Source organism: Apus apus, chromosome 1 (genome assembly GCF_020740795.1).
Source record: "Apus apus isolate bApuApu2 chromosome 1, bApuApu2.pri.cur, whole genome shotgun sequence".
Lineage (NCBI taxonomy): Eukaryota > Metazoa > Chordata > Aves > Apodiformes > Apodidae > Apus > Apus apus.
The window spans coordinates 59,630,569-59,645,152 of record NC_067282.1 but is presented as its reverse complement, the minus strand read 5'-3'; the positions used below and the strand labels follow the sequence as shown (position 1 = coordinate 59,645,152).

Genomic DNA, 14,584 nt, shown 5'->3' with positions numbered 1-14,584 from the left:
ATAATACCTAGATGTGGTCAATTTCACTATCAGCAGTTTACAATATCAAAGTCAGCTAATCACAACTTCATATCTTAACAACCAAGAATTGCTCTTTCAGTTTCACTGCCAAGCACAGAAAACACTTTAGCTGTATTTATACATAGAAGTTATCTTTTGCAAAATGTTCGTATGACACCAGGGTGAAGAACTAGCCTAAGGCAAAGGCTGTGAAAATGTATTTTCTTACAATTTACTTTATGCAGCTCACAAGACTGCCAGGTGGCTGGATTTAAATGGCATATTCAAATAACTATTAGATCAGTACAGACTGACATCTTGTTCCATATTTTAGTTCAAACACTTTCCTAAACATTGGGTATCAATCATTAGGATGAAGAAGTGGGAGATTACCCTATCTCCACACACTTAACATGAAAAAAAAGAATATGATCAAGTGACAGAAAACGATGAACTATGTTGTGATTTCAGCACTGAGGCTGCTTTTAGACAAAACACAGTAATCAGTTAAACTGTGCATTTTGAAGGCACTCTAGCTAATAAAAATACAGAACATGCAAGGATAAAATGTTTCAACATGTTTTGCATGGAAAACCAGCTAGTTTAACAACTAGGAAGCATTTGTGCCTGCTGATTTAAAACAAACTGCTTCTAGCCTAACAGATTTTAGAATCAGAAACTGTCTTTTGCTTAAACCTCATTTTTATTCATTAAATAACTTAACAAGTTGGGGGGGTGTGATAAATTCCAACCCCTTTCCCAGTCTCTTTGCTGTGTACCAACTGAATGAACTCAAAACATTGTCTCTTTATTTTAGGTTTGGTTGCTGCTGCCAAAAGAGGAGGCCCTGGTCCCCTCCTCCCTTCTCCGCTATGTCCTTTGTGTCACAGTCACTCAACTGGTCCACTCTGATCCAGTTCAGGGGGGCACTTGCATTGAAGCACGGAAGCAATTAACAGTTAATGGGGAGTCTGGCAGTTCATCTAAAAATGAAGCAAGGGGTGTTTCTGCTTCTATTTCATTTAAAATAAACATGAAATACAGCATAAACTCATCTAGATTAAATACTCCAGCAGTACATGCCTGCTGCCAGAGTTGTAAAGAAATTGATGGGTGCCTGACTAGAGGTAAACTATTGCAGATCACACCAATCTAAACCACAGCCTAATGCTCCCCTTCCTGCTCCCCAACCAAACCAACCACCCCATCCTTTACGCACAGTGATGCTTGAGTAACTGCCCATCAATGGGATTCTCAAATATAATTTATTTTGTTTGAAAATTAGAGCAGGATTTCCAATTCCATCAAGACATCTGCTGAAACAGAGTCTGGCTCCTAACAGGTGTTCCTAATGCCTCCCTTGAACCAAGCCTGGCACTCAGACCTTGCACAAAGGCAACCTGGCTTACCATCCCACCAGCAGTGGGAGGAAGCACAGTTCTCTGATGTTGGATTGGGTTGTTTCAGTGGGGTTGGTTTGTTGGTTTTTGTGTTGGGTTGGTTTGTTTGTTGTTTTTTTTTTGGGGGGGATGGGTGGAGTGTGGGGGGGAGACGGTAATATTGGATTTTTATGGGTTACTCAGCCAAGTGGCTCCTGAAGGCAGCTGGCACAGGCAACAACCAGCATAAGATGAAGTGGCCATGGCAGGGAGGGCAAGAGAAAAAGAGAGCAAATCTCCTCTTTTGGCAGTAGAACCCAATTAAATTGGCTCCCTTTGTTACACATAAATTAACCACCAGGTGGTTCAGTGTAGCAGTAACAATCCCACCATCAAATATTTTTGTGCTATTTCAATTAAATGTCATTTTCCTGGCTTCAGTGGATGCTGCCTATCACCCAGCTACATGCAAAGCCACTCAGCACCCCTGGAAACTCTGCTGTGTTCAGCTGCTGCCAGGAGGGTGGGTGAAGGGAAAGCATTTTAAACCAGCACTCAAACCCTGCCCTGGGACACCCAGAGTCCCCGTTCTTAAAAATTTTTGGAGGGGAACATGATACAAAGAAAAAGGAGTGTTAGTGCTTTCAACGAGAGTCCTATTTTGACAAATCTCAGCACACATAAGCCACTCTAAAAACTGAAGACCATTTAATTTGTTCCAGTACTGCAAATGGCATTAAAAGAAAAATGCCCCTCACATACCCTTTCCATTCATCCACTGAGTGATCTGCATGGAGGAAACAAACCAGGTAAAGTCCCTTTATGGAGAGATGGGAGAAATCAGGGAGGAGTGGAGAAGATACAATTTAATTAAAGCTATGGCAATTATTTTGCTTTTAACAGTAATAGCCTAAGAGGACATGAGCTACTGTTTTTGCTGGCACTTCCAGCTAATAATCCCCTAAAATAATAATGCAAAACAGCCTAGGGATTCTTATGAAGCAAGAGTGGACATCACAGGGAGAAGACTTGATCAGGCAGGAATTCCACAAGATATTTAACAAGCATATATCTGGAAAAAACACATTCTCACTAACCACCACTAGTGCTCTCTGAAAACTACTCTAATGCCCTCCTCCTCAAGGAAAAAGAGTCAGGGGTAGGAAGTAGAAAATAATATCTTGGGGGGCAAGAAAAGAAAAAAAAATATATAAATATATATATTTTTTTAATGTATATATAAAATCACTCAGCACTACCAGGAGAGGATGTGCTAAGGTGTCCTTCACAAACAGGAAGTACACCAGCTAGTAATGGCACATATTTGTTGTTGGGTTCCCCCCCCTACATTTTTTCCTTTATTATTTCACCACCTAAGGCAGTTGCACTACTACACTCTGCTTTTCAAAGGGCTGGTGAAGCAAGGAGCACTCAGGATGTGCTTTGGACCAGAAGCTTGACTCATTTTTTTAACGTTTTGTTTCTAAATCAGATTCAAAAGCAACTGCTCCTTAATAGTTTCTATACACTCCACTCAAAAGAAGTGCAGCCAACTGGATGATGAAATAGAACAACACACTACATTGCACAAAATACACAACAGTCTAAAAACTGAACGAAGACTTTTGACTTCAGCTGAAGTTTAGAAAGAAGAAGGATCAATCAGCATTTCATCTGCTAAACACAAGCCTCTCACCCCAGCCCTTCAGGAAGCACAGGCTTCTCTGAGAACACCTCACTCCCTCCCCACTGGCCCCAAAGGCGAAGAGGGCAGCTGTTGTGTTGCTCAGACAGGTTACCCCCACTTCTCCAGCAAAGGCAGAGCCACCTCGGGACACCATGCTGGTGGACCATCCTGCACCAGCAGATATTCCTCTTCTTTCCAAGCCACCCGCGCTCGGGCTCATGTATTTGTGCTCGGCCCACAAGATGGCACTGACAAAAAGACTTTGCTCCCTCTTTTCTCCTCTCCCTGTCTGCCTCTGACAGGCAGGCTCACCGCTGGCCCTGGACTGATTCAGAGAAGACTGCCACCTACTGAAACATCTCATCATCTTCCCACACAACTGAGTTTCCCTCCTCACCTGCACTCCAAATTGCCCAACCAGATAGATCCTGCTGGCTTCACCAGACAGGTAGGTGATGGACTGAAGAAACATAGCTGAAGACAGCTTATTTTCAGTCCACATCTTGAGGCTTTCAGCACTACAATTTTCTCTGTTACCCAGAGTTTTTCAGTATTTTCTGAAAAATAAAGACCTGGAAAAAGTCAGCAGTGTCAAAAAAACATGTTTCCCACACAAGCCGACTCCAGCTCAGTAATACTGACAGGACCAGCCCAGCATCTGATGAAACATCTAAAAACAGTTAACTATACGAAATAGAGGACTCAAGCTGAAACATGTGAGAGCTAGAGCTATCTGGATATTCATCTGAACACTGTAAGATAAGATTAACCCCCCTTAAGGAAAAGGAAAAAATCACCATATTCTAATATGCCTTTTCCTTTCAATGAGAGGTAGTGAGCAAGACACTTTTCTCATCAACATCATCTTGTAAAATTAAGCCTGTGAAACCTCCTCTCCACAGCAAGGCATGTATCACCTTTATCACTCATACCAAAATATTTACATGCAAGGAAGTCAGGAACAATTGCAAAGTTGAAAGCATTTAAGAAATGACAACAAGCAACAGGAGACTTAGATTTGATATTGCATCATTTTCACATCACTGAAGTGATTTATGCTGACCCTTAAGTCCCAAGTAAAATCAAATGAAGAGTCTGCTGAGATCACAGTAAAAAAAAAAAAAAAAAAAAAAAAAAAGCAGCAGTCTGCTTTGCTGAGCTGGACTCTCATCTGCACAGTCCCTACCTCAGGTAGTTTTCAAAGCAACTGTTCTACTAGAATTCCTCTCTTACTAAAGAGATTCAACACAGTCACTGCCACAAGAGGAGGAAATATTCCAAGTTTCTGCAGAGACCGAGCTGTACCATCTCCTATACTGCAAGATGCACTTAAGCTATCAGGACCCTACTAGACCAAAAATGCAGGCTGAAAACATACAATGCTATGTCATTAGATCTGCAGGTACTCAAGTTTTCTTCACACAAGATAACAACACCTGTAACACATTCTGTATAGAGGCGTGTGTATCTGTTGCTCTCCCTCAGCTTCAGAAGCTTGGAAAATTCAGCTGGCACCTAGTAACAAGGTAACTGTGTTCAGTACACACAAGCGTAGTTGTAGAGTGCAAGCTTTATCTACATTTCCATTTTCAGTATGTTTGCCAGCTAAAAAAAAAAAAAAATCTCTTAAAAGTCTTCAAAATTATTCAAGAGAAGTGTCTGTGGGGAAGGAGTCCGAGACTTCTGAAGTCAAACTTCACAAGTCATTTGTAAAAACCACAAAAGCAAATAACAGGACCACAGCTACCCTCTGTGAAGGAAAAAGGCAGGCAGGCCCTGACATGTACACAGACCTGCCTTCTGTAACACACTTCACTGCTCAGCATTAGCCTCACAGCAGGTGCAACTCTACCCCGATGCAATCTCCATTCCCCTCTCTCACCATCCAGGCTACTGTACTTGCTGTCACTCTCTTGCTGGGAAAGATGGAGCAGTTCATCTGCTCGTTTCCCAAGAGCTATCTTCACACCTGGCAACCCCATCACCCCTGCACAGCTTGCTTCTTGCTCAGGGCTAATGAGAAGTCCCTTCTTCCACTGCTCTCACTCTTCAGAAAGCTAGCAGATGAGCCCTTCCCCACTGCACTCCACACCAAAGTGCTGGAGGGCAGGAGAAGGCTAAGGAAGTATGAAAGCAAGAACTCCTGACAAGTCAGGAGGACAGTGTAAGTCAGCAAGAAGCCTCTTCTCCCCTTTTTCCCCTCAGGGACTCAGAAGCTCTGCCCAAAACTCTCCTCTCCTCTAGCCCTTTCTACCCACTCTTTCCTCCCCCCATTTTCCTATTTTCCATGCTTTCCCCCACATGATCAACTCCTCTTCTATCAAAGAAGCACTGAAACCCTTTTGTGAAAACAGTTTGCTATATTTGAGTATAGGAACACAATGCTGAAATCTTCTGTGCATTCTAGATTAATAGCACAATACATTTTAATTGATAGATGAAGGTTAATTTCATTCTTTAGTTCCAAGTGAACGCTACAAAGGAAGCAGTTACTCAGAAGTTCCTCCCAAACCACTGAGCAACTCATTTGCAAAACTACTCTGAACAGGTCTATATAACATTTACAGCTAAGTACAGTTTGTCACTGCAGGCTGCCTTATATGTACTGACCTCCAAGAAAGGACTGCAACATTTTGGATCGATTTTGACATGCCAGACTCACCCTCACATATGGTTCACACAACAGAGACAAACAGATCCATCATGCGAGGCAGACATGCTGTACAGGATGCTTGCTTGTATTTTTGTATTCAAAGTATCATGCCAGCATGCAATACCAAAGAATTAGCAGAAATGAAAAAACATTTAGGGCCCAACTCAAAACTTCTGAATTATTTTCACTAGGGAAATGCTGAATACAGCCCTTAAATGGACCAAAAAAACTAGCATATTCCCCAACCACATCTTACAGTACTCCTTACAAAGGCACATGCTTTTAATGTACTTGTTATTCAACAGCTTTTTTTTTAAAAAAAAGTCTTCTTAAAACTTTACTTTAAAAAAAAAAACTTCAGGTGCTTTAGTACCACAGTCAGGAGAAGCATTCTTTATATTTAATGAAAGACACTGGACTCACTTTAGTCAAGAAGCGATAGCACAATACCACACTACTGGTGATGCAACGAGCTTGGCAGAACCACAAGAAATAAATTCTCATGAGAAGAAAAGTTTAAATGAACAGAGAACACTGTGAGGATATGAAACGTGACCATGGACACTCGTGTTTTAGACCGTGTTTTACTGCACAAAACTGCAACAGCTTCTGATACTACCACTCCTCTCTGTCCAACACCATCTGTTCTTGCCTCTCTGTCACCTCCTCAGCAAACATGACACCATGCATGAATGATACGGGAAGAGGAATTAGTTTGACCTTAAAAAAAAAAAAAACAACTACTATTTTTCTACCATTCTATTTGTAAGACACCTTTAAAGCAGTATTCAAAGGCTTCTCCTCTATGGGAATACAAAAAATTGATAAACTCATGAAACATGTTCACAGTCCTAGACCATTCCTTTGTGAATCGTAAGAATCCTTCTTAACATAAGAAGAAGCCGTTGTATACAAGTAACATTAATAGTCAAGTAACAGCATCTTCCTATCTTAGGAAGGTTCCAAGATGTGCTAACATGGCCTTTCAATCATGCAAGTCGGGCTGTACTTCTCTATTACATGTGACAGGCAAAACAGACCAAAAAGAAAAGACCTGTGAATCAACTGCGTGAAATACTGATTTTAAGAACTGTCATATTATCACACAACAGAAAGGACAGAAATGGGAAGGGGAGGCAGTCACATCTTGGAGGTCACTATGTACAAGGCAAGTTGAGGTGACACACTGCACTTCACTGTAGGTATGATCTCCTTCTGCTCACAGCAGTTTTGCAAACTGGACACTGGAACTGGGGGTGGGGAATAGAGCAGACATTTTTAATAAAAGATAGTACTTCTTTGCACAATTTTTCCCTTTTGAAAAATCTACCAATAAGATCTCAGTCTCAAAAAAAAAACTTTACTATGTGTGGTCTGTAAGCAAAGAATGGTAACTTTAAAACATCAGAATTCTGGAAAATATTTATGACAAAGAATGACAAATTTTGTTCGGCCACAGCACTCAGCAGCACACCTTCTGGGTTAAGAAAGATGGTCTGTTGGACTAAAACTAAGATGAAATCTAAAGAAAATATTGTTCTTGACAAGAAAAGGTTATAGTCTATACAAGGGCTGAGTTTCTGCATCATCACATGGTTGGCCAAAAACTCTTCAGTACTAGAATTCTAGTCATTCCTAATTCACTAACAGATGTCAGCTAAATCCATCTCTATTAGCAGCTTAGCTCTACACCTTTTTAATACAAATAGGTTGTTGAAAGCTGACATGCAGAATACCTTTCCAAGGCCATACTGGTAGTAGGACTGTAGCCACAATAATAATCTAAAGAAGTATGCAAGGGTCAGAGAAAAGGAGCATCAACCTACGAGATGAACTGTTACGGTTGGGGCAAGTGTGAGGGAACAAAACAGACATGCAAGCTTGCTCCCAAAAGATTAACTGGTCTAACAAAATGACACTGACACTACTTAAAAAATTCTTCCCAAGGCTAAAGCTGTATTACAGACATTTGTATATCTTTATGTAATTCATAGCTCTCGAGATTTAATATCCCAAATTTGCATGCCGTGTTCTGAACCTTAAGGGCAAATCCTTCTTATACAAGAGATTTAATAATAAACAAACATGGGATCTTCTTAGACTGCATGAGACTGCCAGGTTTGCTTAACTACTTCTTTGGTTACTGTAGAAGTAAAATCCTGGTTTTGGCATTGCTGCCTCTGTAATGAAATGACCATCCTGAATCCCAGAGGCAAGCAGGTCCCTTGGGAGGTACAGAAAAGGTTCTCAGATTCATGGCTCATGTATCTTTTTCCATTAGTCAGCTGCCAACTCTCTCATTAGTATAAAATTCAGAAATAAAACCTATTTTTGAGCTCAAGAAACTTGTCAACATTAGACACTTGCAGATAAGCAAACATTAATATTTTATTTCATTAAAACCAGCAGAAAAATGCTGTGAGACTACTCAGGAGATCTGATCGCATAGAGCTTGGTGTTGTTCACAGGATATATCAAGTGTTTTGCCCTTTGAACAACAGGTTTTCTATTAACCTATTTTTGCTTATTATTCTCCATTTAACTGCTCCCCAAACAAACTTCTCTGCTGCTGAACTATACAGTGATTTCTGCTGCAAGCTGTCAAGCAGCTCCAGTCAAAGAATGAAGATAGACCGCATTATAACCAGGAAGCTGAAACTCCTTTGAAAGAAAACAAAACTGGAGTAATACAACACAGGTACAAGATAATAATGATGGCAAAACTTATTAGGGCTCAGATAGGAACAAACGCTCTGCAACCACCACCTTCTCATTTTTGCCTCTTTTGCCAGGCATATGTGGAAGACACTGTATACCTGCAGTGAGTTCCATCTTGATCACACATCTATCTCTACCCGTATTCTTCTAGAACAGTGACCACCATGTACAACTGTCTAAGACCCTGTTTTGAAAAGCAAGTCATTCTTGTCAGAAGGGAGTACAGTTATATGTCTTCCCACCCAGTAATAAGGGAAAACATTCTTCAAAGCAAAAATGACAAGAGCAGTATACAGCAAATACCCTCTGCCTAAGGAAATAAGTGCACAGTAAGTTGTGAACTGACAATGTAGGCAGCTATTCCACAGTTCCTTCTATATCTACACACTGATCATAGGCAGTGAAACTTCAAAGAAGAATAAACTACTTGGCACTACAATATTCTAAGCAAACACTAACAGTTTCCAGAAGGAAAAAATATGGTATAGCAAATTCAGTCGCTGGTTGAGGTCTTGGGAGCATTTTTTCGTTAATAGATTTCAGCTCTTTGTATATGCATACAAAAAAGCTATATTAAAAATAACCTTAAAAAAAACTACTTGCAGAACTTTCTTATGAGTATTTACTGAAACTTGTTCTGCTTTACCAACCCAGATTTCATCTTACAAAGGATTGCTGCAAGCTCCAGATTAAGTACTCTTTTCTCTGGAACACTTAAACATCAAAAAATACTGTGGGTGTGGGAAGGGGGCTACTTGTTTCCTTTGAGGAACAGCATCCTTCTCATCAAAATTTGAAATATTCTTTCTGAACATCCTATTATCTTTCTAACAAACTTAGCAGGAAGTAAGAGGAAGAAGACAAGAACAACTTTCAAATACCAGTTGTTTCCAAACCAATAAAGTTTCTCACTTCTTCTCCTTATTTTAGGGTAGGAAAACAACAGTCATCATGTCCACTACTAAAAGGATGCCATGGAGGAAAGCATCCCAAAGAAGCCACCTACTGTGGTGCAACTTTCTATTAAGCACAGCCATTTATCAAGTTCTCAAACATGACACAATGAAGTTTCCAAAGCTGCAACCATACCAAGCTCCATAGCAAGGCAACGAGCTCCAACACAGTTTTGCAAAAACACAATTTCGGCACCTCCAAGATGAGTTCAGATCTGGAAGCAAGAAGTACTTGTGTGCAATACCGAAACTAGGCTAACCAAACGAGTACCATGTTTTACCACGCTCACAAAATTACACACAAAGAACACACCTGATCCAACTACATATAACCCTGATTCAACACCAGGCTCAAGTGCACCCCTTCTAGAGCCATGCAGAACTCCACATAGTGGGACACTTGTTAGGAACACCACCATATTAGTGCACAGAACAAGGTCACATTTCCCTATACCACTCTAGAGCTGCCACTGATACCTGTATCATTCAACTGTTTCTACTATTTAGGGTATCACATACACATCCAACACTTTGTCAAATATTTATACTCACCATTAACTCTTGATTAGCTAATCTGCCCCTCTCTGAAAATATCCCCTTCACCACTTTCAGAGACACTCTTCACTCAATGCAATCTCTAAACCCAATTGCCAGTAAGGAAGCATTACATAGACACTGTACAGAGAAGCTCTGGCATCTCACCGTTTCCCACAGCGAGGAAGGCAGAGATCCATGAGGGCTGACTCACACCTTGTTAAAGGAGACAGGAGAAAGAGCCCAGGATTAGCGGATGGCTGAAAGCCCCTGCCAGCTTCTCACTGGTTGAATCCAGGTTGCCATTCCTCTCATCTTCGACCACAGATAGGGGGTCGGAAAAATTAATGAGAAAACAACAGGGAACAGCCCATGTACAAGCTGTAAATACACACAAAAGAGGCTCCATAAGCCCAAGCATTTGTGCTCCTTCCTGCCTGCTTCTCAATGCTTCTGGTAGCTTGGGAGTAATTCCTGTTCCAACATGCTGAGCTGGAAACTACTGAAGCCAGGCACCTTCATGTAAGAAAGCAGTTTCCGGCAATCTTGCTGAGAAGCCCCTGAGGCCAGATTCACAATTTGACTATGCTCAAAGATATTCCAACTCTGAGAGTAAGACCAGAATTATCTTTTCATCATTTTTCTTCCATCTTCTCGCCTCTCCAAGGAAAAGAGCTGACAAAAGCTTTCTGCAATTACAAAACAGACAAAACTGCAACGCTGAGACTATTCCCAGCCTGTCACCACAAAAAAAAAATTTCAAGCTTAGTGACAGAAGCAGTGTAGGAATTGAATAAAGGGGGGAGGAGGGAGGAGATATTAATGGCATTTTTTCCCCCTTTTGCTGCAACATTTGCAACACTCTTTTTCTTTTTAACGGAGAAATGAAGTCTCTCCTTCCCCAATTCTCTCTAGCTCATGCATGTCTACTACTTGAATTTTCAATCAGCTCTCACACATGAACATCCAAAAGATAAAAAAACTTAATGCAGTGCTAAAAAAGACAAATTCAGAGCCACTGAGGCAAAACAGAATGCTTGAGATAATGCAAAGTTCATCATAGAACCTGGTTTCTGAGTATTTTAGAACTTAATTTGGTTCTGTCTCCCAACAAATCCTAGAAGACTACTTCTTTGGAGGGGGAGAGTGGAGAAAGGTAGGTAAGAATGCAAGGTCTTCTTTCACAAGGAGCACCACTAAAAGCTGTCTTAATCTCCATCTTTCCCCATGACAGAACCCAAGATTAAGTCCAAGTCTGGTAAGTATCATTAATTTCATCAATGATATTAAACTGTTTAGAGGTCTCAGGAATGCAGTCTTTTTAACGATACTCCATTACTACCTGACAAAATCACAGACGGGACCAGAGGCACTGTAAGAACCTGAGAACTAATTAAGGCAACAGTTCACTAAGTTCAGAGGCACTAGAAACCATTTTTCCACCCCAAAAGAGCCCCTAAGAACTGAAGTTACAATATCCCTCACTTTCCAACACAGAGAAGTTGCAAGCTGCTTTTAATCACATTGGTTCCTTCCCACGCGCCCACACATCAAGCAAGCTCGACAGCAGCATGTGCTTGCTACAGCTAAATATACCGGTAATATAGGACTACCTAATTTGCAACCCTGTGAACGCGTGTTAGAAAAAGATAGCAGTTTGCTGGGCTTTTACATAACGCAAATTTAAACAGAAGAAACAGCATCCTACCCTTTTCCTTAATTAGTATTTCATTTGACTGTGACCAGCTTCCACTTCCACCGGCCAACCCCCAGCGCTTCAGAAACAGTTTCACAAAGACATGGGGGACAGTCGATTCGCTGATTCCCAAGAACGCACGCAGAAAGAAAAGGTTCTCCCTGCAACGGAGCCGCACCGACACACCCCCCCTCCTCTCCACCACCCTCGGCGGCCTCTTCCCCGCTTCCCACCGACAGAGGAGCGGGGCGAGGAAACGCCAGGCCCCTTCCGTGCCCCTTTCCACGCAGCGCTGCCACATTTTGAACGCCCACCGCCAACCAGCCAAGCCAGCCCGCGGCCCTGGAGGCCCGGCCGGGGAGCAGCCGCCACACAGACCCAGCGGGCAGCGGAGGGACCGGGAAGCCGGCCCCGGGAAGCCGGCCCCGGGAAGCCGGCCCCGGGAAGCCGGCCCCGGGAAGGCAGCGCCAGCTTCCCCCGCCGACCCCCGGCTCCGCAGCCAGGGGAGGGGCGGCCGCCACCATCTTGCCAGCCGCCCGCCACCGGCCGCCCCCGCGTCCCCGGGCACAAAGGGAAGGCACCGCAGCCTCCCTCGGCGCCGGGCGGGCAGCGGGAAGCCCTCCTCCCCCCGCCCCCCCGCCCCGCCGGGGATGTTAGCCGGCCGGACGCTGCCCGCCCCCGCCCCGACTCACCTCCAGGCGGAGGGAGGCACCGCAGCCCCGCAGGAACTCGCGGATGTTGCTCAGGCACTCGCCCTCCGTCCGCGGCTCCGGGTACACCTGCAAGAGAAGAGGCGGACGGCTCAGCGCGGGGACCCGACCCGACCCGACCCGCCCGGCGCGGCGGCTCCCGCCTCCCGCCCGTGCCCTCACCTCCCGCTCCCTCGGCAGGCGGCGGCGCCGAGCGCTCCCAGGGAAGGGGTTGAACCGGGAAGTAAACAGGGAGCACAGGAAATGGCGTGCGAGGGGAGGGGGCGGCGGCAGCGGCGGCAGCGGCGGGCAGGGGTGCCCGGCCGGGCGCGGCCCCGGGCGGGGCGGGAGGCGCGGCCCCGCCCCGGCTGCAGGCCCGCCCGGTGCAGGGAGGCGGGGAACGGCGCCTCCGAGGCCTCGCGTGGAGGGGGTTTGGATGGTTTTTTTTTGTTGTGGTTTTTTTTTTTGGTATCATAATCGCCGTTCCCGCGGGCCGCGGAGGGTTTGGGCTGCCGGGCGGGGCGGGGCGGTCTCTGGGGCCCCGGGAAGACGCGGCGGTGCGCGGGGCATCGCGCCCCCGCCGCCTGCGGGGCTGCCAGCCCGCCCGCCCCGTTTCGGCGTCGGTTCACCTTGGCGTGTCCCTCTTCTGAAAAGGAAACGTGATCGGAAACGCCCCGCAGACCTCAGTGGAAAATTATCAGTAGCCGGAGTTAATGATCTACCAATTCCACGGTCCGAAGTTAACGAGCTTGGTTTATCTCTAGGTTATTAAACACCTGCAGTCTCTTCCTACCCCAAAAAAAGAAGCAGCTTCAAATGAGGACAACCTCGGCTGGACTTAAGAAGAAAAAGAGCTCTTGGCAATGCAGGCATGTGCTCTCACAGCCAGGTTCACGCTGCCTTCGGGTCAGCCTCTTCCCTGAAAGGGAAGCGCAAGACCTTCCATGGAAAAGCAGCCAGGGCCACGGCATACCTTACTACAGCTTAATCTGAATTCTGTGCATACGTAAGCATCATTTCACAATAAGCTCATTGATTTCTGTGAAATAGTTTAGCAAACGAAGCGTTGCCCAAAGCAAGAGGCAGACACCTGGTTCTGTTGGAAGGAGAAAGCCCAGCACAGAAGTACAACTCTCTGGAAGTTCAGGTGGCATCGCATGGCACCATGTCCTTTCGTTACACATTGCACTTCAAAGCAATTTTTCCTAAATGCACATGTATGTCAAGACTACATGAAGTTGCAAACACAACCCACCTCCAAAACACTGAGAACTTCACATAAGATTCACTCCAAACATTGCATAGAACTGAAACCAAGGTTGTGCCATCCTGTATGTTTATACACCATCCCTGAGATTTCTGACCACATGATATCACAAAAATTAACAAATAGAAAAGCGTAACAGGGTGAACCCGGTATTAAGAACTTTCAAACCCAAGTCACTACCACCTTCTAAAGACAAAATTCAGATTATTTTTAAATGAAAACCACTATTTCATAATACAAGAAATTTGGTAGCAATATGAGTCAAAGAATTTTCCTTTCCTCAAGTAAGCACAGACACCCTCTCCACCCTTGCCTCAAACTCCTCAAATTGTTTGGTGCTGTGATAAAACACTGTGGGTTAAAAATAACCCTCTTACTGCACAAAAACATAAAGGGAACATCAAAGAAGACCTACATGGGTACAACAGCAAAACCGATCTCAGTAAATTAGGGAAGGCTACAAAGAGTCAGAGAACCACCCTGGAAACATCAAGAGCTTCATCTTTCCTGCATTGTTTCAGCTGGTTTTGCATTTATTGCTTGTTATATTTTTTTATTATTCTGATTATTTACTTCTCCATTTTATTAAGAAATCAGAATAATAGAATCTTAGGGGTTGGAAGAGACCTCTGAAGATCGAGTCCAACCCCCCCTGTTGCAGCAGGAACACCTAGGGCAGATCACACAGGAACATGTCCAGATGGGTCTTGAAAGTCTCCAGAGAAGGAGACTCCACAACCTCTCTGGGCAGCCTGTTCCAGTGCTCCATCACCCTCACAGTAAAGAAGTTCTTCCTCATGTTGAGGTGGAACTTCCTGTGTTGTAGCTTGGTGCTGCTTCCCCTTGTCCTATTACAGGGCACCACTGAATAGATACTGGCCTGTTCTTGACACCCACCCTTCACATATTTATAGACATTAATAAGGTCCCCTCACTCTTCTTTTCTCAAGACTAAATCTCAAGTTTAAGTCAACCATGCCAACATCCCTTGTTCGAAAGGGTTCCTGA

At 44.0% G+C, this 14,584-nt stretch overlaps 1 protein-coding gene across 7 annotated transcripts in view; it reads right to left on the bottom strand.

The window, feature by feature from the left end:
- ARHGEF7 (Rho guanine nucleotide exchange factor 7) overlaps positions 1-14,584 on the bottom strand; it is a 129,477-nt gene that overhangs the window by 100,823 nt on the left and 14,070 nt on the right. For 4 of the 7 annotated variants that reach the window (XR_007888621.1, XM_051610645.1, XM_051610628.1 and 1 more), the window contains exon 2: positions 12,313-12,399. The exons of 1 other annotated variant lie outside the window; for it this stretch is intronic. Coding sequence is in view for 4 of the 6 variants with exons in the window: in XM_051610645.1 (XP_051466605.1) it covers positions 12,313-12,399 (87 nt within the window). In the remaining 2 variants the exon portion in view is untranslated. Of the gene's footprint in view, positions 1-9,942; positions 10,049-12,312; positions 12,400-12,492; positions 12,579-14,584 lie in introns of those variants that run through there. 2 more of the 7 variants (XM_051610675.1, XM_051610665.1) reach the window with 2 other exon arrangements.